Source organism: Protopterus annectens, chromosome 17.part0 (genome assembly GCF_019279795.1).
Source record: "Protopterus annectens isolate FY-2018-M chromosome 17.part0, PAN1.0, whole genome shotgun sequence".
Lineage (NCBI taxonomy): Eukaryota > Metazoa > Chordata > Ceratodontiformes > Protopteridae > Protopterus > Protopterus annectens.
The window spans coordinates 152248024-152272493 of NC_056751.1; the positions used below are offsets into that span (position 1 = coordinate 152248024).

Consider the following 24470-nt stretch of genomic DNA (forward strand, 5'->3'; position numbering starts at 1 on the left):
GGGATGCTGTATTCAGTCTCACACCCAGAAAGCACATGTCTTGAGAGGGTACTAGACTGGACTTTATTTCGTTCACAGAATACCCTAGGCATCTTAGCACTGCTATCACATATTCCAAATGATGAAGAAGCTCTTCTCTTCCTTGAGCCAGAATTAGGCAGTCGTCCAAATAAGGATAGATCTGTATTCCTGTTAGTCTGAAGAAAGCTATCACTGGAGCCAGAACTTTCGTGAACACTCTGGGCGCAGTAGATAAGCCAAAGGGCAATGCAGAGAACTGATAGTGAGAAGTCCCAGCTCGAAAACGCAGATACTTTCTGCAACTTAGTCTGATAGGAACATGAAGGTAAGCCTCCTTGAGATCCAAAGTTACCATCCAATGATCTTTGCCCAGCAGAGGTAAAAGCTGCTGCAACGTCAACATTTTGAACTTGGGAATGTCCAGATAAGTGTTGAGGGTGGATAAATCCAAAATTGGTCTCCACGTGTTCCCCTTCTTTGGTACTAGGAACAGGCGAGAATAAAATCCTAGGCCCACTTCTGGCAGAGGGACGGGCTGTATGGCCCCTAGTCGGAGCAACAGAGAAACCTGTTTGTGAGCCTCTATTCTTTGTTGAGGAGGAACGTCTGGCATGCCTGTGAAAGGAGGCAAGGTATGGAAATAAAACCTGTAGCCGTGGTGTATGATATCCAATACCCATCTGTCCTGGGTAATTAAACTCCAATTTTCTTTGAAAAGTGCCAACCTTCCCCCCAAAGGTGCTGCCAGACGAGCAGGCTCTGGCAGCTGAAAAGGTAGGTCATTGGGTCTGCTTACGAAAGGACTGACCCCTGCCCTCACCAAGCCTGTGCAGGAGAACTCCCTGTTCTAGGCCTGAAAGAGCCCTGAGCTCTGCCCTTACCACGTCTAGATCTACCCCTAGACTGTGAATCATAAGAAGGATACGTCCACCCTTTAGTAGGCCAATTTCTACTAAACTTTGGAGGCTGGACCTGCAAAAAATCTTTAACAGTCTGCATAGACTTAGCCTTGTCTTCCATTTTCTTTAAAACTGTCTCAACAGGAGGACCAAACAACACGTCAGATTGTAAAGGAGCATCTAAAATCCTTGTTTTAACATGTTCAGACAAAGTCTGATCCTTCAGCCAGGCATGCCTGCGAAGAACTGACCCAGTGGCAGCCACCCTAGACGAGGCCTGTACAGCATCAAAACCACATTGCAAAGAATGCTTACCCACCTGTTCAGAAACATGCACTAAATCTTGCAACTCCTTACAATCAATACCTACTGCCAGAGCATCAACCTTAGATTTCAATTGTGAAAGGAGATAATTTTGGTATTTCAACATGTGAAACTGGCAATTCAGAGCCCTCATAGCAAGAGTGGAAGAAGTATAGACTTTCTTGCCCCATCTATCCAAGGCCCTAGCCTCCTTGTCTGCAGGAACCGGATTCTTAACAACAGAAGCCTTAACACCTTTAGGCCCATGGCTAACAGTTTCAGGGTCTGCCCTAGGACTCTTAAAAGATACTTATGAGCTTCAGGCACCCTGTAATACCTATCCGCTTAACAGGAGCAGGAGGCAAAGAATCAGGATTAAGAGAAGCTTCCATAAAAACATCTTCCACTACATCCAAAACAGGAGGTATAGCCAAAGGCCTATGCTGGGGTAACAACAGAAATTCCCTAAGCCTTTTCTGGAATCAGAGAAGTCCTGACCTTCCCACTTAAAATGCTCCCTCATGGAATGAAGAGTTTCTGAAAAAGAAAAATCCTCAGGAGGAGTAGCAGAAGGAGTAGAATCATCCACATCAGAATCAGAATAAGGAGAGTACTCCTGCAAGTCTTCAGCCAAGACTCCAAAACATCTGAAGCCTGCTCAAAACCCCCCAGCTCAGGCTCCACCCTGGGCCTCTTATCAGGAGGGGGCATAGAACCCCTGATCAAAGTAATCAAATCTTCTGCCATTTTAAGCACATGCTTCTTGGGCACAGTACCTGAAGAGCTAGGGGTAACACTAACTGAAGCTAAACCTGGCCTGCCCCTGGGGGAAGCCTTTGAAACAGAAGGAGAGGGCCTAGCCACCTTAGGAAGGGAGGGGAGTATAGTAACATGAGAATCCCCCTCAGCCTGACTAGTCTCCTGAGAGGCCACATCTTGTAATAACAAGGTCTCCCCCTGGGAACACAAAGAAACCTCCGGTGGAGCCACCGGCTCCACCGACACCTCTAAAGAACCGGCGTCTGGTACAGACGGTTCTTCTAGCCTAGGCTTAACTGCCTTGTCCTTGCGCTTCTTTGAAGAAGCGCCGGAGCATCCGACGGCATTTTATAGTTACACCGCTTCCCAAAGACTAACCTCGCACAATCCAACCTTCTCTTTATAGTGCGTTTATTAAATCTAGCACAAGAGCAACAGCCAACAACGTCGTGCTCAGGCCCTAAGCAAGGAATACACAAAGTATGATAATCTTTATGCGGTATCTGTTTCCCACAAGAAATGCAATTATTAACTTTTTCTGACATCCGGTAAATGACTGAGGCAAGAAAAAAGTAAAATATTCCCCAACGGGGTACTTAGCCAACTTTGAACTCGGTCTGAAACTTCTAAATCGAAAAATCTCAGAACGCCAACCGGCACTTGCAACACTGCTTCTGCATCGGACCATGCGGCAAAAAAGACTGAGGATATGACGTTGGTCATGCACATTTGTACCCTGACGTCCTGACGTCAGTCAAATGCGCCCTGACCGACGTCAGCCTTATACTTTGATATTCGGGCCGACCGAGGACAGCGGACTACCCAAGTGTAAGGATTGCAGCAATGTGAGATGAAGAACATCTTTTGCTTTTCCAGAGGAGCATCCAGCAGCTTTGCTTTAACGTGGTCTGGCAGAGTTTGTTCCTTCAGCCAAGCATGCCTACGTATGACTGCGCCAGTCATAGCTGACCTACATGAAGCTTCCAATGCATCATAACCACATTGCAAGAAATGGTTGCTAACCTGTTGTGAGTTATGTACCAGATCCTGAAGTGACTTGCGGTCTAGGGGGTCAGGTGAAGACAGATTTTTATGCAATTCATCTAACAAATACTCTTGGTACTGTATCATATGAAATTGAAAATTTAATGCGCTCATAGAAAGAGTAGCAGAAGTATACACTTTTTTACCCCCATCTCTCTAAAGCTCTGGACTCCCTTTCAGAGGGGAGAGGATTTTTAGCAGTGGCAGCTGCAACCCCTTTAGGGCCCTGGGAAATAGTTTCTGGATCAGCAGAGTGGGCCCCAAAGGAAAACTCTTCAGGAGGGGAGGCCGAGGGAATAGATTCCTCTGCATCAGAATCCTCGTAGGCCGAAAAAGCCTCCTCCTGGTGGTCCGAGAGAGTAGAGCCATCAGAGGCCTCATCCGAGGAGTGGGGATCAGAGGGCTCAACCCTGGGCTTTTTGTCTGGAGGAGGTTGAGAGCCCCTGTCCGGATGAGGTTGAGAGCCTCTAATTAAGGAGATAAGATCCTCTGCTAAGCTTAGAATCTGTGAACCAGTAGAGGGTCCCAGAGGGATAACCTTGGGAGGCAAAGCTTTTGAGAGTTTAGCAGCTTTAGCCCTAGAGAATGCCTTAATGGACATGGATGCAGGAGCCTGGCTGCACCACGTGCTGGTGTAGATTTGTCTAAAGGAATGGTGTCAGAAGGTTCCAGGACACCAGTTCTGTTGGAAATTCAATAACAGACTCAGCCGGGGCCTCCGGGACCGAGGTAGTCGGTTGAGCGGTTTCGGTAATTGGAAGTACCAAGGACTCGGTTTCAGCCGAGACCGAGACACTCGCGGTAGGCCTGGCCGTGGTTTCAGCCGAAACCGCGGCCCGCGTGTGTCGGTCCTTGTCTTTCCGTTTCTTAACTAAATGAGAAGTCGGAGTCTCCGACAGCATCTTATATGAAAAACTAGCCCCAAAAAATTCCTCTGCAAACTCCGCCCGACGTCTAAGAGTGCATCGGTTGAAGGAAGCACAGGCTGAACAGGCCGAGACATCGTGGTCTGGGCCTAGGCAGGGGAGGCAGAAAGAGTGGAAATCCTTATGAGGTATTTGTTTCCCACAAGTTAAACAATTATTAACTTTATCTGACATCGGCTGAGGCAAGAAAGAGTCCCCAACGGGGTACTTAGCTTTTTGAAGTCTTCGGTAGCTGAATTACAGGAGCTGGCCGACCGGCACTTGCGAACTGCTTCTGCTTCGGGCACCACGCGGCAAGAAAGACTGGGGAAGATGGCGTCGGCTGATGCTTTTATACCCCAGGCGCTCTGACGTCGGGGAAAGTGCGACATCAGCCGACGCCGGACCCAGACTTTGGAATCCGGCCGACCGAAGGGCTGCCTGAGGCAGGACAACCCATGTGTGATGACTGCAGATGCATCCTTGAAGGACATCATCAGGATGCCTATTAAAAGTGGTCCTAGACACACAAAGAGCATGCACCTGATGTAACCAGAGCTGTGTGTGCAGCTTTTTGATGGTCCTAGACGCACAAAGAGCATGCACCTGATGTAACCAGAGCTGTGTGTGCAGCTTTTCAATGGTCCTAGACAATGAAAGAGCATGCACCTGATGTAACCAGAGCTGTGTGTGCAGCTTTTCAATGGTCCTAGACACAATGAAAGAGCATGCACCTGACATAACCAGAGCTGTGTGTGCAGCTTTTCAATGGTCCTAGACACACAAAGAGCATTGACTTGAAGTAACCAGTGCTGTGTGCGCATTTTTTTTCAAAGAAGAGCTTTCATACTGAGGGCATGTGAATGACAAGCAGGAACTACACAAGTCACACGATAAGACAGAGACTGTGCTAAAGGCACCCAAACCTCAGCATGTCACAAAAATTAGGACAAATGGAAGAAATGTAAATCACTACCAAAGACTTCCAACAGCATTTTGGCAGTCCTGCATTCACTGAATGCCGGTCAAGGAATTTTACTAAGTATTTTATTGATGATGCCTACTGATCATACTGGAGCACAACCAAAAAAAAAAAAAAAAAACAGTGAAACCTATGTCTCTTCTATTACACTGAAAATAACTTTGTTATTCAAGCATGTAAGTTCATGGGAAACACTGCTACTCTGAGTTAAACACATATAGTCCATCACTAGCTCTCTGTACTTACGGTTTAGGTTATGTTCACAGATGTACCAAAAGATTAACACTGACTGCTCTTAATTCTGGCCTTTTCTTTCTTTCATTCTAATTTATGTCATACACTGACAGTGCTTCATGTCCCACACTGTTACTTGTTTTCTGTCACACAATCTGAACCCCCCGACCTCTCAACTGTCATAGTTTTGGAGGAATGTTCTTATTTTCAGGTCATATTTACCCCTGCACAAGATGTCCCAATACTTGGAGGTATGTCACTATTTTAAAGCTTGATTTACTCCCTCACACAATTTTCTTAATTGTCCCTCACTGAATGGGATTTTTTTAAGATATCTAATGCACAGAAAACCACACTATATGACTAATACACCAGCTGCACCAACAATTTATTTTATTTTATTTATATTTGTTGACCGGGCTAGTCTAGCTGGATACATATCCATTTTCAGTAGAGGCCCGGGGAGAAAAGCTCCAAGCATGTGTAAATTATAACATTCAAAACATCAAAAAAAAATGACTAGTTTCAATTACATAGCAAGACATGATAAGAAAAGTTATTAATTTGTGGACAAAGTATGGTTTCATTAGAGTAGGTGTAAAAAATAATCAAGTCTTGATTCTTTAGTGGGTTTCATGTACAATCAAGCAAGAGTTAATAAAGTATTTGAGCATTAACATTCCTTTGAAAAAAAAAAAGAATCATTAAGTTAGAAAAAAGAAGAGAATAGGAAGGAAAAATTGAAGGTAAAAAGAGTGGGTAAGTAATAAATTATTCAAGAATTGTAGGGGGTATTTGTCCTGGAAGCAGGAGAATAAAAAAGAAAAGTATGATTCAATCAGGCTTTGAGCAGGGGCAAAGCCACTGTATTTTTAGGTGATCTCTGGGGTGTTTCTTAAAGATTGGTGTAGATGAGAGAGAAGTGAGTGTACTAGGAAGCTTGTTCCAGATTCTAACACAATAGTTCACTCCAGAAGCTCCAAATAAGGGTTGTGAGACCAGTAAACAGTAACAGTCCGAACAATTCTGTTATAAACTGAGAGTAGAATCACTGAAAGTTAAAAACCAACTGTTTAATAATGCTTGAAAATACAAAAAGTACGTTTTCGAGTACCTTCTTCAGCAAAAAACAAATGCTATTTGTATTTGTTTTTTGCTGAAGAAGGTACTCGAAAACATACTTTTTATATTTTCAAGCGTTATTGAACAGTTGGTTTTTAACTTTCAGTGATTCTACTCTCAGTTTATAACAGAATTGTTCGGACTGTTACTGTTTACTGGTCTCACAACCCTTATTTGGAGCTTCTGGAGTGAACTATTGTGTTGGTTTTAGTTACGTGTGTTCACTCTCAGTTCATCTCCTTGTTTGGTTGTTTGTTCCAGATTCTACCCACAACATTGGAAAAGAGTGACTCTCCCGCTTTGTTATTAGATAAACTGTTGGCAATAAGTAATTTATTAGCTGAGCGTAGTGTTGTAAGATTTTTATATGGGGAGATCAAATTACAGAGGATAGGAGTATTAGTAGGATGGTGCAGGATTTTTTGTGCAATCACCAGTTGACTGTATTGTAGTTGGTTTTATAGTTCTAACCATTTGAGTTGTTGAAGGTTGAGACAGTGGTGGGTTCTATAAGGGAAGCTGGTTCATAGGTTCATACTAGGCTATCTGCCCAAGGGCATTTATAAGCCTAGCCCATAGTAATGTGGCTTTCGCCACCCCTTTAGTTTGAGTAAAAACTATGAGTAATGTGGCTTTCGCCACCCCTTTACTTTGAGTAAAAACTATGCCTATTATTTTGCTGTGCCTCTGTCAAGCAGTGACACTGAAGTAATCCCTGGGGTATATCTGCGATCTCCCATCCATTGGTCAAGATTCCTCTTGAACAAGGCCAGCGAGGTGCTCTGCCTCACATGTACCGGGATTTTGTTCCACAGCATAGGGAGTCTCTGGGTGATGAATCTGTCCCTCCAGCACGTTCTATTTATAACTGTGTCAAGGTTTAAGTCTCCCGCCCTTGTGGTTCTGACGGATCTAGATTTTTTGAGGTGAAGCATATTCATCAAATCTGGGTTTGACATGGCCTTATATGTCAGGCACAGGTCACCTCTGAGCAAGCGGTATGAGACTGAATAGAGCTGGAGTTCTTTCAGTCGGGCAGCATAAGACATATTTTTGAGACCCTTTATCCTTTTGGTGATCTGGTTATATTATTGTAGCTAGTTTCAAGTTTGGTAAGATTATGTTTTGATAGGCTGGTATAAATGGCAGATGCATAGAATAGGGTAGAAGTAAGATGAGTCTGGGCAATGGATTTCCTAGCTAGTGGGGTAAGGAAGGGTTTTATTCTATACAGGGAGCCTAATTTTTTATTGACAGTTTTTATAGTATTGTTAACATGGGCATTGAAGTTGAGGTTATGGTCAATGGTTATGCCAAGGAGATGAGCAGTAGAATCAGGGGAAATACAGGTTCCATTGTCAGAGGTAATAGTGAAGTGGATTTGTGGAGATTTTTTGGTGGGAGTAAAAAGCAAGAGTTTAGTTTTTTTAGGGTTAAGGAGGAGGCGACGTTGGGTGAACCACTTTTCAACTGTCTTAAATACAGTTTATGTAAGGGTCTGGAGAGAGGAAGAAGACTTGGCAGTACAGATAAGAGTAGAGTCATCAGCGTATTGTATACAGGTGGATTGTGGAAAAACAGTATGGAAATCATTAATAAAAATGGAAAAAAGAGGGCCTAGGATAGAGCCTTGAGGTACTCCAGTGTTCACTGGGAGGCATGTGGACAGATTATTGTTCCAGAGTACTGCTTGGTGTCTGTTTTCAAGATAAGATTTAAACCAAAGGATTGCTTGTGGGTCAAGAGTTTGGGCTTTTAGCACATTGATAAGTAGGTTGTGATTGACCATGTCAAAGGCTTTAGACAGGTCAATAAATAGAGCAGATGAGAGAGAGTTATTGTTTCGATTCCTGTTTATACAATCAATAAAAGTTAGCAGGGCAGAAGTAGTGCTATGAAAGGGCCTAAAACCGTGTTGGCAATTTGCAAGCAAGTTATTGAGAAGGTGCTGAAGTAGTTGATAGTGAATACATTTTTCCATAATTTTGGCTAATGGGGAGAGTAGAGCAATTGGTCGGTAGTTGGAGAAATCAGTAGATTTACCTCCTTTGTGCAAGGGGATTATATGAGAGACTTTCCATATGGAGGGGATGTAGCCTTCTGAGATAGTTCTGTTTATAAGCATGGAAACAGGGTATGCTATGGCTTTAGCTGCAATTTGAAGGTATTCTGCTGGGAGGCAATCAGCAGAGGGAGTGCAGGGTTTGAGTTTTTGAAGGAGTTTGCCGATAAAGGATGTTGGTACAGGTTGCAAATGTAGGGAGGGAAGTGGACTGTTAGTATTTAGTGTAGGAGTGGGGGTAATGGGAGCTAGTGTTTGAGTTAGAGTTTGAATAGCTTCAATGAAGTAATTGTTAAAAGCATTAGCTATTTGCAGAGGGTTATTACTGGGAATAGAGCAGGGAGAAGGAGTTCTAGCATGTCCTGGTTTCAGAAGTTTATTAATGCCAGACCAAAGCTTTTGAGGATTTTTAGAGTGTGATTGTTGCAGGTGGAAGTAGTAATTTTTTTTGTCTGAGATTATATCCTTTTTGACAGCATTTCTTAGCTGTTTAAAGTATAGATGGTCTGCAGAGCTTTTAGAGGTTCTCCATTTTGCCCATATTTTGTTTCGTAGAAACATTTTTTCTTCAGTTTGTTTTGTGAGCCAAGGGGTTGTGTTGGTCCTAACTCTGGAGGAGCGGAAGGGAGCATGGCTGTTTAGAATTTGAAGGAACGTAGAATTAAAATAGGAGATTGCTTCATCTAAATTAAGTAGCTTTAGAGATGATCAGTTGCAGGCTTTTAGCTCATTTATAAAGTTCTCTGCTTGGAAGTGCTTTTTAGAATGATAGGTAACAAAATTGCTATTTTAGGGCTGTATTTCTTTTGTTTTGTAATGTAGGTTAGAATGTAATCACTGATGTCATCTGGGAGAGTTCCTGTCTTGTATTTTTCTGGGCGGCTATTTATAAGGATCCAGTCAAGAGTAGTTTCTTTACTACTTGGTTTGTGGATTCTAGTGGGGAAGTTATTATTTGATTGAAACCAAACAGATTTATGTGGGTGTTAGGGTTGAGGGAATTACATGAGGTCCAGTCTATATTAAAATCGCCTAATACAATCGTTTCCTGAGGTAAGTGGGTGGAAAGGCTACTAAGAATGTTTTTTAGAGTGTTAATATTATTTCCTGGAGGGATGTAAGAGCAGATTATATAGATTGATTTAGAGCTATTCATTTGGAGTTTGATAGTAAGGGTCTCAGCACTGGTATTTGAGGGCAGTGATACATCATAAGGTGAAACAAGAAGTTCAGATTTGAACAAGATTGCTACGCCCCCACCCTTTTTTGATGTACGGTCGCATCTTAGGATATTGTATCCAGGTGGGGTTATTTCTAGGTCATAAGTAGAAGGTTTTAGCCAAGTTTCTGTAAGGCAAAGAATATCAAATGCATGAGCTTGAAGGAGAGTGTGCAGTTGACTAATTTTGTTGTTAATGCTACGAATATTAAGTTGTGCTATTCTGAGGGAGTTATCAGATATTATAGAGGAGGTAGCATTATTGAATGATTGTTGTTGTAGATTAACATTTAGTGGGGATGGGCCAAGATTAGGATGAATATCTCCACCTGTTAGAATGTTTGTGGATTTTATCAGGGAAATGTTTAAGCTTTTATAGTGCTTGGGTGGGGTTAACTTGTTGGGGAGGTAAGCAACATGGGTACATCTATGGAACCTAGGAAGCAGATAAGCTGAAGTAGAGGTGATGTTGCTATGAGAGAAGCAGATGGGAAGTGTAGTAGGGAGAGTATGCAGATAGGACACTTTGTGATTCAGAATGTAATGTTCATAAGCAGTGAGGGTGTAAGTTAAGGTTTGAAATATAAATAAGAAGAAAAGACAAGAGAGTTTTTGAGGATAGGTTTATGTGAGTAAGCCATTTAAAGTAGTAGGATAAAAAGATTATGTAAAGTCGATAGGTTGCTTAAAATATAGTTGAAGGGTAGGGTGAGATAAATGTAGTGGTATGGAAGGATAGTCAGATGAGGTAGAAGGGAGTGGATGAGAAACTAATAGATGTAAGAGGAGTGGTTATAATTACTGAGAATGAGTAGAGGTGATTAAGGAGTGAGCTAAGGGGAGAAGTCAGGAGGCGTGGTTATAGATATTGAGGTATAGTTGAGATGACGAGGGAGTAAGATAAGGGGAGGAGTTTATAAGTATATGTAGAAGGTAATTGGATGGATAGTAAAGTGGGTGTGACTTGATAGGTATAAGTGCAACAGCACTGGGGTGGGTGGGAATAGGGGGTAGGGTAGGGGAGCGTAGTGAGCCTGTAGGGCGAACAGAGCTGGATACAGCAAGTAGTGAAGGAGACTATCAGTGAGCAGAGCAGCCCAGTTAGAGAAGGTAAGCAGGTGAGTAGCTTCAAGTGGAGCAGGTATAGCTCAAGACAAGGTAGAGAAGAGGAAAAAATATATTGCTTACTAGTCTGCTAAGTGTAGAAGGTGATAGGAGTGCAGGTTAGGGGCAGAGAGTGATAATTTAGGGAATAGCTGGGTAACAGGGCAAGGGAGGAGAAAAATAGGAAAGAATAATGTAAAGAGCTAAGCTAGTACGAGTGGAAAGAGGGTAAGGATTAAGGCTTGGTAAGACTGCCTCCTACTGTTCAGAGGTGGTATTACAACAGGTGACTAAGGGCAGAAAAATAACTAGTTGGGAAGGATAAGGTAGGCGGTATGGGAAAGAAAATATTAGAAAATACTGGTCTTAGAGAGGAGTCTGGCTGCTAGCATTCCTGACACAGAGGCCAAAACATTTAGTACAATTATAAAACAGAGCTGAGAATAGCTATCAACAGGGTCAAGTGATAAGACGTACTTTGTAAAATGCTGCTCAAGCAGTAGTAAAGTATTGGGACAGCACCAAAAGTAGATCCAAATTGGCAAGGCTTGAAGTAGATGAGGGTATCCTTAATAGCCAGGAAGTTCCTTAGTTCAGAGTAGCGGATAGACAGCTAGGAAGGTAGGAAGGTAAGGAGAGAGGGTGTTAATATAATGAGGCAATAACAAGTAGCTCTAGTATGCAATTAGAGTAGATATTTCAACAGTTTAGAATAAAGAATAGTACTACAAAAGAACACCAGGTACCAGGCTGAAATGTACAGTATAATATAAAGAAAAAATAATCCAATTAGTGGTAAATAAAAAGACACCCACACAACCCAGAAACACAGGAAGGGAGGGGGAATGCACCCAGCGGGAACTGATAATCTACAACACATGTATAAAACATGTACAAACAAACCAGTCATTCTTACCCTTCATCTATATTTGTAAACTCACCTAAGACCCAAACCGACCCAAACAGAGGTCCCAGAGGGAGTAAATTGGTTAGCTTCCAACAGCTCCTCGGAACAAAACAGCTGCAGCTGTGCAAAGTCTAGTCTTAGAGTATATAGGTAGGTGAGGTGATGATCCTAAGAAAGTCTGCACTGAACTCCAAGTAGCTGCCTCCAGAGGTAGTATGGTAAACTGAACTCCCTTAGAAATGCTGGGCAGTTGGCAGCTGGCGGCAAAAATAGCAAAGCTGGAACCTCTTTGCCATGATGGGAATAACAAAATGCAATGCAAAGCTGAACAACCTAAAAATAGCCTGGAATGACAAGCTTAGCCTAGTGAACTTAAAAAACAAGTAAAACAAAAACTACTAGAGACTGCCTGAAGCCCTAATCCCAGCTGAAACCTCTAATATATGCCCACTTAATAAAATGCTGTGCAAAAAAGTTTCCCACCTATTTTGGGGCCCTATCAAAAGCTCTAAAAAAATGAACTTATTGGTTAAAAGAAACAAGTGCAAACCACCTTAGCAAATTTCTTTTTTTTTTTAAACATAATAGTGTAATTGCACTATTGAACATCAAAAAACAAAATACTGCTCCCAAGGCCCTCAGGGCCTGACACCCTTCTTGCAGAAGTAATAGCCAACAGAAAAAGCCAAACTAGAATGCAAAAAACAGGCATTCAATTCAGGCAGTAGTAATGAAGGGTTTGGTAAAAAGTTTCACAAAACAAAAAAAAGACAAAAATGTGGAGTAGGAGCTCCTTGGAAAAAGAGTTATAGCCTGGGCTCTAGCAGTCTTCCATGAACAACAATCATCTGAAAACAAAGTGGGTCACAAAAGGTTGTGGTAAAAAATAAATTGCAATTGAAATCATATGAAGCAGGACAAGGAGCTCATGAATAATCAAGTTATTTATGAGATTCAAGAACTGCTTGAAGGAGTAATGCGAAAACAAGGTATTCTTACAATGCCCTCAAAAAAAAATCTATTCTTTTTCTGCAAACACTCTCCTAGTACTAGGCCTCCTTCTATAATTCACAACTGTGATGAAGAAACCAGGAAGAAAAGAGAAACCATGCTCCAACACAAGATTGAAGAACTCAAAAATCAAGATGATCTTCCAACATCTGCAAGCACTCTCTAGTAGCAAAAATCTTCTCATTGATTGAATCACATTTAACCATTGTTGAGGCTCTAGAGCTTCACATGCTTCATGGAGGCTTATGTAGGAGAGTGAGACTGAGCTAATGAAAAATGCATCAGGCCAATCCTGAGTCCTTCTTTAGTAATACCTTGGAAGAAGAGGTAGAGGTGGAAAGGCATAGAGAAGAAGGTTTCAGAGGAAAAAGGAATGGAGCACTCTTTTTTGCAACTGTATGAAAATCATTTTTTGTTGTCCTGTCTGACCTCTGGTTTTTTTAGTGGATCTGGGTAGCTGGCTATGGATGGAGAAGTACCCCATGGAAACCCAACTGATGAAGATGATCATCTTTATCAAGATTGTGTGATGAGATGCTTTGTGCAATACCTGTTGCTTAGGTGGTCTAGTGGGTGCTGTTGGCAGCTCTGGTCTGGGTAGAGTTGCGACCAGTCAGATTTGAGTCTCATGAAGTCCCATTAAATCTGTGGAATAAGAATAAGAAGGTGTTTGATGGTTGATAGGGAGTTCTTGAGAATGATTTGTCCACTTGTGTCATCTAAGCAGATGCTGGCTAACGCCTTCCCTTGAGCTCTCACCCGGCACTTGAGAACTTACATGTTGAACATGTTCCCATGTCTTGCATGTGGTGATACATGACGGTCACTTTCTCCATGTATTATATGTCCTAGATGGACTCCCAAGCAGTGTCCCACTTATCTGGAAAATGAAACATCTAAGCTAAAGTCCGAGAGGGCAGAGTATCCTTCATGCAGAGTGACATTCCTGACTTCACAGACATCTTGAGCTTATTTAAATGACATTTTCCATGAGCTCCGGGAAATCTGTAGCAGTGCTGTGTCCATACTCCATCTGGGTGTCCAGTCCTTTCCTAGGTGACATCCCAGAGCCCCTCACAAGAATTCCACTTACAGGCCCATGAACCCTAATGCTTTTCTGACTGTCCTTGCAGTGTGCACGACTGTCATTGCAGATAGTTGATGACCCCACAGTTTTTTTGATGCAGTTAGGCGTGTTGGACTCTAGGCTCTAAGATGCCAAAGCACATGTGCATGCAGGATCTGCACATCAACAGCACGGACTTGAGAGATGCAGAGGAATAGTTAGTAGCGCTGCTATTTCATCGACAGGTTAAAACCGAAGCAGTCTCTTCTGTAGAAGATTGTTCCAGATGCTGAAGTAAGAATCAGAGAGATTTTAGCTTGAACTTTACAAAGCTCCAAGTAATTTATCACTGAGGTAGGACTGAGATGACATATTATCACTGCTGTAGAGACTCTGAAACTTTTCTGAAGCCAGAATCAAAGAGTCGAAGAGATAATGCAAATACTCTGGCCTTAAAGCCTGAAGTAAGCTGAAGGATACTTTAGGAGCTTTAAGAATACTCTGGGCGCAGTAAGATTACCAAAGGGCAATAGAGAACCATAATGTCTTGCTCCAGTTCAGAACCAACAATACTAACGATTTCCAGCCTTGAACTTGGGATCCATAGAGCTTCCTTGAGATCCAAAGAAACCATCATGTGATCTTTGCCCCCCTTCCTTGAGAATAAACAGCTGAGAAAATCTTGCCCTTGGGTCCACACCTGACTAGTTGACATAGAGAAATCCTTGATTGGTGGAGAAACTTGCTTGTCTGCCTCTTTTCTTTGTGTAGGATAAAATCCGGAAAGGCTAATTCTGGAGAATTGTCTGGCTGAATAAATCTGTACATGGGTAATGAAATCCAGAGAGAGTGAGCCTCAAACAATCTTGGCGGAAAAACATAGAAAATGAGACAAATCTTGGTGTGTAAGGAGCTGCCAGGCACCTCTCTGAATTGAAAAAAACACCCACCCCTTCCCTCACCAGAAGTCTGCAGCCCCCACCTGTCTGACAATCTTCTCCACTAGGCTGTGCCCTTCTACCTACTGCCTGCCTAAGACACACCTAGACCTACCCGCAACTGGGGCACCTGCCCCTGATAGGGAACCCCCTTAGTGACTACCTGCCTCTACTAAACTGCACCTATCTTATTGCTACCACTTCCTGGCCTAATCCTGCACTGTCCTCATCCATTTTGCTTCCTGCTATGTAACCAATTTACAAAAACTTGGCTGCACCTGCAAAAACACTAAACAGTCTCCACACACTTTATCTTAATGTCACATTCTCAACAAAACTAGCTAAAGGCAAGAACAGAACTAAGATGCTGCAAGCTACAAGGAAATCTCCTCAGCAGCTGTGCACATCCACTCAGTGAAGAACAACCCACTTACCCACACACACAGAACCATGAGCACAACTCTTTACACTCTTTACCTTCCACCTCCCACACTTTCTAGAATTTTTGCCCTTATTCAGAAACATGATTGATAATTCAAAATTGAGTGAGGAGATAATTTCACTCATGTGCAGAGTGAAAGAATTTCATACAAGAAATCCTATCTATCTGATATGCCAGCATATCAAGCCTTGCCTCTTTATCCCCAACCCAACAAATTTTAACTTCTTATCCTTTCACACCACAGGGCCTGAGCTTTTGCAGTCTTTGCTTTAACCCTGGATTTGTTAAAGCCAGGCTTGCCATATAATACTGATCAGGCTTAACACAGGAGCAGCAACAGAATCAGGGTTCAGAGAAGCTGGGCAAAAAAAACATCCTCCACCAAGTTCACAACAGGGGAGGAATAGCCAGGATTCATAATGGGGGCAAGCAAAACTCAAGAGAATTCAAGCCAGGTCAGAGTAATCTTGGCCTTCCCATTTAAAGTGCTCCTTTTCCCTGAAAAGGTTCTCTGAAATGAAAATCCTCAGGAGGAGAAGCTTGGAGTGAGAGGAATCTGAAGACAGAATCTGACAGAAAGAAGAAGGAGGAGGAAGAGGAGTGGAATCTCTGAATCAGAATCCTGTGAAGCAGGAAACTCTCTAAACTCTTCAAACTTATCTCCTACCCCCTCTTATCCTTATCAACTATCAGTGGCCATTTTAAGAGTAATCTAATATCGGGTGGGGGCATTTTAAATGTAGTAGAGAAGCAAATCTAGAGGAAATGCTAGGAGGCCCCCCTAAAGAGCTGAACTTGGAAGAAGCCTAAAAAGACTTGCTTTGAGAAGGGAGAGGCCCTAACTACCTTGGGAAGGGAGGAAGGAAGAACCCTGAAGAAGAGAGCCCTTAGGCCCACCTCAGCCTGCACCTCCTGTAACAGTAAAGAGACTGACATCAACTAACAGTAAAGAGAGACACCTGAGACTCCCTGAGACACCCCTGGCTCTAAAGAGCTCGCCGTCTCGGACTGCAGGACCTCACCCCGTCCTTCAGGCCCCTAGACTTCGAGGATTTAGATGAAGCAGGCAGCGAAGCATGAAGCGGCATAGTGTAGTGTAGGTACCCAATAACGCTTCTATCACACCAACCTCTTCTAAATCAATCAAGCGCTTATTAAATAGTGCGCTAGCAAAAAGCAGCACGGCAACCAACACCCACCTAAGGTAGGTACACACAATGTATGATAATCCCTAATCCTACCATCCTATACAAGCTTCACTTTTTCAATTTTCTGTTCACAACTTTTCGAAATCCAAAAAAATACTGAGGCAAAAAAATTCGGGTTACTTAACCAACTCTGTATTCACTCTGAAACTCGGAAACTCGAAAATCTCAGAAGGAAAACCTGCACTGCCAAAAATTGCTTCTGCATCGGACTATGCAAAAAAAAAAGCAAGGAAAATGGCGTCGTGTCATGCGATAGTACCCTGACGTACTGGGCGTCAGTCTAATGACCGACGCCGGCGATCAGCTTCTCCTCTGGTATTGGGCGGGCCGGGACGGACGTTCTACCAATTGTCAGGACTGCAGCAAGGGAAGACGAAGAACATCTACTAATGTAATCATTAGAATAGCAGTAATAAACAACTGTGAACATTAGACACCTGTACTAATAAGGCTAAGTTAAAATGTTTAGTCTGTCAGTAAAACAATCTCTTATCATTGAAATATAACACAGGTACATGCCTAGAATATAATATAATAGGAAGTTTAACAGTGGATATCAATATAAAGCAGTTTGCAATGGGTAATGTGTTCCAAAGTTATAACAAACTTTAGCAATGCAGACATTAATAGGTTATGAATGTCAAGAAAAAGAACAATCTCTAACAGCAGGTTTTATGAGGTGAATGCTAGGGCTAGGCAGGTTCACAAAAGCGCATAACAGCCACTTGGTATATTAGTAGTAAGTCCCACAGAGGGTAGGCAAGATACCGCTTAATAGTAACTTTTAGGGTTATAGAGTATCTCCCATGCAGTATAAATAATCAAGACTGCTTACATTTCACTGATAGGAGTTAAAGCAATGGTTTCAGCTAAGAATGTAGCAAAGGGCACCTTTCAATTAGTCACCTGGATAATCAAATAAGCTAAAAACACTCCACAAGTACGGCAGACATGAAACACCAAAACAATTTTAAAAAAAGAGGACACATCTTGTATCTCACTTTTTCAGAAGCAAAAACAAATGACTGTGCGGTAGAATTCTGCAGTACAGTTTATTAAAGACTACAGATTTTACCTTCTCTTTGATAATGTGCATATATTTTTCTATCATTTTTATCACACACTGTTTTTTTTTTTTAAACATGTTTTTCAGTAGTATCTCACTTTCCTTCTGGAAGTGGAAGAAGTGTGCGCCATTTGGTATTCAGGTTTTATGCTGACTACAAGTGCAGAGTTTTAGCTTGATGCTACTACTTTTCAAGGGCCTTTCTTTCCATTTTCAGTGTCGGCAGGCTGAGAGGTATGCTTTCTCCTGACACATTCTCTATGCATGGCCTTGTTCACTGCTTGCTTTTTTGGCAGGTTTCTTGTCTCTACACTGTTTTCTGTCAGTTTCACTCAAACTCTAATATATCATAACAAAGTGGCCTACTTGAATATTATTACTATAACAGCACACCCTTAGCTAAGAGCCTCAGAAGCATGCAAATGCATAAATACACAAGTACGGCAGACATGAAACACCAAAAATACATATAAGAATTTAAAACTTGCCAGACTAAAATATTTTCCAATTTCTCAACTGTACAAAAGCATTGAATTTATTCAAACATAAATGTATATTCTACTGCCAGTAGTGATGTTTAAAAAATGCTGTAAAACTACCATACCGCATACTATGATTTGAACCTGTTACCAATACTAAGAGATTCCATTTAGGCAAGTAAATAATACTTGAAAAGCTGGTAATGTCAAAGAATGGAAAAAGTAAAGATATCACTTCTCTTACTTAGACAATTATTACACAAAAATATATGACAAAAATTAACCTAATAAAGAAACAACTTAATAGCTCTGCTACTTTGAGCAAGTCTATTCTAAGGGGAATATTACTACAAGCAGTATCCGTAGATTCAAGTAAGAACATACATCTCTAGCATCAAAAAAATGTGTTTTCAAGGGAAAGCAGCATTTATTTACTTTTGCTAGAGACTGCTGCAGACAGAAAAATCAAAAAGTTTGATAAACGTCTGCCAACCATCAAGCCCCCACATTCATTCCTCCTTCCATGGAGTAAGAGCGAGTTGTGGAATGGGCATAATCCAAGCAGCCATAAGGGACTTACCATTTTTGGCCTTAACCCTTCTCCCATTCCTTGGAAGCTGATGGGTATTTTCACATACACAAGGGCCTGCTGTGCCTTCCCTTGAGATTGTGTTCATTCCCACAAATGCACAATGAAGGATACCACACAGGCATAGCATTGGAATACCTACCACACCTCTTCATCCCATATGATGGTTACTTCCTCTGGGATGGGTGAACCAGCAACACTGTCCAATCACTACCACCCTCCTTTACTAGTTCCTCCAGTACCTGGGTCCAAAGACAGTCCCCGGTCACCTGTGTTGAAATCAAAGTCTTACCCTCTGTGCCATGCAGCTGACGTTTGCAGTCGGAAAACTGCCCCTTTTTAAATGCTGCTCTTTCATACGTTGTGTGTGTTTTGTCACACACACTACACACAGTTCAATGACTACTTAAAATAGTTCTGCTTCTGATGGTGTCAGAATTAGGTCCAGTGAAAATGCCATTACAATAACTACAAGCACCCCCTTAATACTGTAATCTTCTGTGATACAGAAATACATAATTAATGGACTATCATGTGATATGTTTAGTGTGTTCTGCTTTGGTAAACTGAATGAATATTACAAATCAGTACATGCATGTTTTAGAAATACAGGCAGGCTCATAAATAAGCTACTTATAATTTTCTCTTACCATAAAACAGAAATGCTTTAGTCATGGGATGATCTTGATAGGTCCTGTTAATTGTGAAGAAACATGTATCTGTTCCACAGGAGCTAAGCCTTCCAGTTTCACCAGTCAGTGGTGACCACCAGAGCATGATTGGATACTTGTTATTACTACTAAAAATGTTTTCATTGTTGAGAAGTTCATGCTTGTGAAGCAACTCTGAATACAAATGTTCATATCCTTTCTTCACAAGTTTCCCAGACTGATCATCTCTAATTCCCATTGTGGTTTTCTTGTTTTCAAATTGACCAAGTTCAAGCACAACCTTCAAAAGAAAATAGTTGAAATCATTTAAAAACAACACTGTCAACACTGGAACAAAAACAGGATATTTCCGGGCAGGTTTTCCTACACAAAGTTGATGCATTTATATCAGCAGCAGTAGAAAATATGAGGCAGTGTAGAATATTTATTAAACAGTAAACAGTGTATCCATAAATCGAGAACAAAGCCAAAAATAAATAGGGACAAAGGCCCCACTCAGGGACACTTTTATAGGTATTACTAATTTAGAAAGTTGACAGACTAATAGTACTTGTGGTAACATGCATTTTCTGAAGCACCGAATGTCTAAGTATAATGGCTGTGATCATTTACTTACTGTAGTCCACTATCTTTTCCGAACAAGTCATCAATTTTAGGAAAGGGAGAGCATGAGCTAAAATCAGGGACACTTGAGAGATATGTTGGTGAATGTTCTTCTGATGGATGGTGTTGGACTAGTGCAAACCTTGGCAATGTTCACCTACATGGTATGTGCCCACATCGAGAGAGAGTGAGAGACAGAGAGACGGAGAGAGAGAGTGAGTGAGAGAGAGAGTGTGAGTGAGTGAGTGAGTGAGTGAGTGAGTGAGTGAGTGAGTGTGTGTGTGTGTGTGTGTGTGTGTGTGTGTGTGTGTGTGTGTGTGTAAAATCTCCCCCGTCATATATGTGTGATTGTATGTATACATACATCTTCTTTCAAATACTGAATTACCAAAATCACAAACTTCTACATATTGAGACCGGAATGTCGAAAGTGTTCTCCTGAAAGTTCATAACATCGTATAGTAGAATTTCAAAATGCAGTTAATTATCGTATGGTATCACTTTAAGGTTTACTAGTGTTTGGGAAAAAGGTATGGTGGCAGTGAAGTTGGTGTAGACTTTTTTAAACTTTGAAAAAGGAATTCTACTTTCTAATACTGAAGGGAAAGTGTAGTGTACAACTCAGATTGTAGAAATGAAAATGTATTTCTGTTTAAGTGCAAGCTTGAAGGAATTGTTACGGGCAGAGGTGCCTTACTTTGTAGTGAATGGTGAGGTGTTAAAGAGCTATGTTGTTTATATGTACAGAGTAGATTCTGTTAAACATTAGACATGCAGCCATACAGCTCGTAACGGTATATTTACCATTGTTTTTATTGTAGGGAGTGTGGGGGGGGGGAGCAGGCAGGCTTGCTTCCCTGCTTAAATGTAGATTAGATACTTATTTGTGTTATTTGTTGTAGTTTGTACTGGTGGATGGCAGGAAGGTTGGTCTGCTTTGTGTTTTTCGATGTTATGAACTTTCAGGAAATTGCATGTTCGACATTCCGGTCTCAATATTTACTAATTTGGGGTTTTGGTAATTCGATAATTGAAAGTAGATCCATAGACAAAGATATATACATATATATATATATATATATATATATATATATGTATGTATATATATATATATATATATATATATATATATATATATATATATGAGAGGGAGAGAGATTATATATAGCTAGATATAGATAAATATAGATATAGATCTATTGTGTATGACTGAACCATAATGTTGAATTAATACACCAACAAAATAAATTCGATCATATACAACAGCAAAAGAAAAACAAAATGCAATAGTATCAATACAGGAAAACTATTTCCTCTCTGATATTAAAACTAACCCCCCATAACACTACCCTCAAATTTGTCTGAATAGTGGCAGTATTATGGGAAGTTTTTAATGACTGCAAGCACCCATTACTAAAGAGGGCTGGGGACTCCACCCCCTTCATCACCTTAGTAATGGGTGCTAACCCTACCATACAATCATTAAAACCATCCTGTAACACTACCACTACACGAGATAGACTCAGACACACAGACAACACTACATTTATCCCGAACCTAACCCTTTCCCTAAAATACACAAACTTGCATACAAACATACATAACACCCATCCATCACTCACCCCTGACCCTAATTCTAACACACACGCACGCGCTCTCACTCCCCCAACCCCACTTATTTGTATCAACATTCTGTACCATCAACATATTCACTGTTTGCATATCCAGATCATCGACATTAAATCACACCCCTGAGTTTGTCGAACAAACATATGCTCGGTCAAACTCAGGGGAATCATATATGCATATTATACATATCTATACATATTACACACACACACACGCACACACACACACACACACACACACACACACACACACACACACACACACACACACACACACACACACACATATATATTATATATAAACACACATCTACTCCAATAACCGAGAACTTAGATCCACTAACAAGGCACTAATCACAATCTCCAAAAGCCATTACAGCTCTGGTGACTCCCTGCATTGTAGCAACATTGCCAAGACTTGGAACTCCCTACCACTACAAGTCAGGTTACAACTTAACAAAACCATATTCAAAAAACAGCTTATTCCCCACCTAAACAACTCCTGGACATGCAACTACCTAGCACCTGGCAGACATATTCTAACTCCTTTCCCCTACCCACTATCCAACCTCCTCTTTAAAACTGCCACAGACGCACTGTATATCTATAGTACTGAAAACATGCTACCAGTCTGTGCTAGAATATGCCCAGCTCATCGTATGGGCAGTCTAGTAAGCACAATAATCCTCTGCTGGATGGCCCTACAGCTTAAAAGATTTTACATAGCATTTGTAACTGACCCACAAATTAAAACAAAATCATGCAATGTGAACAAAATGCAGTTATTTACTCTGGTGTGCTAATATTTAAAAAATACAGTCATATTTGATGTTTTGAGTTAATTAGTATTCCTATCCAAAAGTCTTTTCAAGAAAGACGCAAGAGGTTTGGAAAAATGAGCAAATTTGTACATCTAGAATTTCAGTAGCTGGTAGAAAAATATGGAATCTCTCACTTATAAGGTTGTGGGGTTAAAAGAGAAGGATAATGATGCAACAACAGAGGTCTATTTTTAGGGAAAGGGACAGAAGGCATAGACTTGTATTAAACAAGAGGCAATTCCACAAACTTATGACAGCCAAATTGAGTCTGTAAAATAAGGTAATTAGGATATTTTTAACATAATACATTTTTACTGAAACTTACATTCAAAGGTCATTTAAACTGTTGCTATTTTTTCTTGATGGGGAGGTTAAGATGTCATGAGATTCTAGGGGAAACCCCTCTCCAAAAAAATTGCAGCAGATGACCCATGTAAACTTGCATCATAACTGTGGGGGGAGGAATTAGAAAATTTTGTATAAGAAAGGACCAGAGAGGACATATTTTAAGTTTGAAGAAATTAATCCTTCCAGCAAATTATATGTTTAACGCACCCCTGACCCTAATTCTAACACACACACACATGTGCACTCTCACTCCCCCAACCCCACTTATTTGTATCAACATTCTGTACCATCAACATATTCACTGTTTGCAGTGCCATCCCAAAACCTTCAAATGATTTATTATAGGCAGATCAAGCTCCAAATTTTACTGATTTGAAAGAAATAAATGTCCACAGACATTCAATAAAGGCAGTGTGAGAGGCAAAATACTGAAACAACTAAAGCCAACAATTAAAATGGAAACACAAAAAAATCATCCTAATCAAAGAAACGTTAACATTTGGTATGAATAAAAATAAAACAAAGGGATTGCCCTTCTACAACTCCAAATAAAAATGATTATGCTGAGGATGCATCTCATCCCATCCATTTATTTTATAATCTGCTTGTCCTTGTGAAGGCTAAGCAGGCAGAACACGTTTCTCCAATACAGTTCACTAAACTGCACCGAATGCCATTAAAATGACAAAACTTGTCGATCAATTCATCATTAGAATACATCAGCTTGTATTCATACTCATTCAAAGAATAAAGGTATGAAACTGGGGACTGGCACAACTCACCTCTTACTTCTGTATAAGCCGCTAACTGTAGAACAACCCAAGCACATGAAGGGCCTTGTACACATGCATTCACTGCACTTTAATCAGCGCTGGACTTAAGGAGGTGACATCATGGCAGTATCAGCTAACACTGCCTTGTGCTGCTGCTGTTGTGCAGTTCTTGTTTTTCAAGCTACAGCGACAATAACAGTGGATAAGGAGTGGGGTAATAATGTATCCAACGGTCGGTAAGACACGTTTGGGCTTTTATTCTTGCTTGAGATTCATGGGGTGTAGGACAATGTTCAGTAAAGGACATCTGGCCTTCAGGACACCAAAAATACTCATATACAACACATTACTTGTTATAACCTAACAAAATATGTGCTGTAATCGCTGCAGGTTCTGGCAGTATAACACTAAAGCTAGTAGTCTAGAATTTGATTCTTTCTTTTACTGCATACTGCGAGTTTCTGCGCAAGTTGCTTAACCAGACCACTGCTTCTACACCTACCTTACATAGTTAATAAATTAATAAACAAAAACTAATAAAAATGTGTATGAAACTGAAAGATTCAATAAATGTTCTGCCGTGCAGTTGAAAACAACCTTAAATCAGACACAGGAACATCTCACCCATAGCCATACCTGTGGGTCCTCAAATTTGTATCTTAAAAGCTCAGCAGAACTAAACAAGAAAACAACATCAACAAATTTGCTATCATACAATGATTCTACTGTAGTTACAGAAAACCTAAAGTGCAAATATTATTTATACTTCTATTACCATACTATTTCTTAAAATTAAAAAAAAAATTCCATATTACTATTTGATCGCAACAGGGATGGCTTCTACTGAAAATTACTAAATGTGGTAAGTCTCAGGCTCTAGAAACAATATGTCCGTTTCATGAAATGTAGCTGAACTAAAAAGTGCATTTTTGCTAAAGAAATGAAGTTGTCTGTGGTAGTCAAATATGGCCCTATGGTCAAATATAAGATATATAATCGCATTAAATATGCTTTAGTTCATAACACTGCAGGCTGATTGTTCGGTAATAAAAAAATGTGGCATAATTAATGACTCTGCTAAGTGCCAGTCCAGACAGCATTCTCTCTTCTGTACTTATACAAGGAAGAACATCTCTGAACTCCTGACAGTATTTTGACATGAAGAGAAAAAAAATCTAATTTACTTATCCTAGTGTACATGTAATGTAAAAGTGCATATGTGGTTAAAACAAGATGGGCCTTCAAAGCACATATATCTGAACCCTT

The 24470-nt window shown here is 40.8% G+C and overlaps 1 protein-coding gene across 2 annotated transcripts in view; it reads right to left on the minus strand.

The window, feature by feature from the left end:
- The window catches only part of FUT10 (fucosyltransferase 10), a 316333-nt gene that overhangs the window by 98100 nt on the left and 193763 nt on the right, over positions 1-24470 (minus strand). For both annotated transcript variants that reach the window (XM_044058924.1, XM_044058923.1), the window contains exon 3: positions 19011-19311. In XM_044058924.1, coding sequence (XP_043914859.1) covers positions 19011-19311 — 301 coding nt within the window. The remainder of the gene's footprint in view (positions 1-19010; positions 19312-24470) is intronic.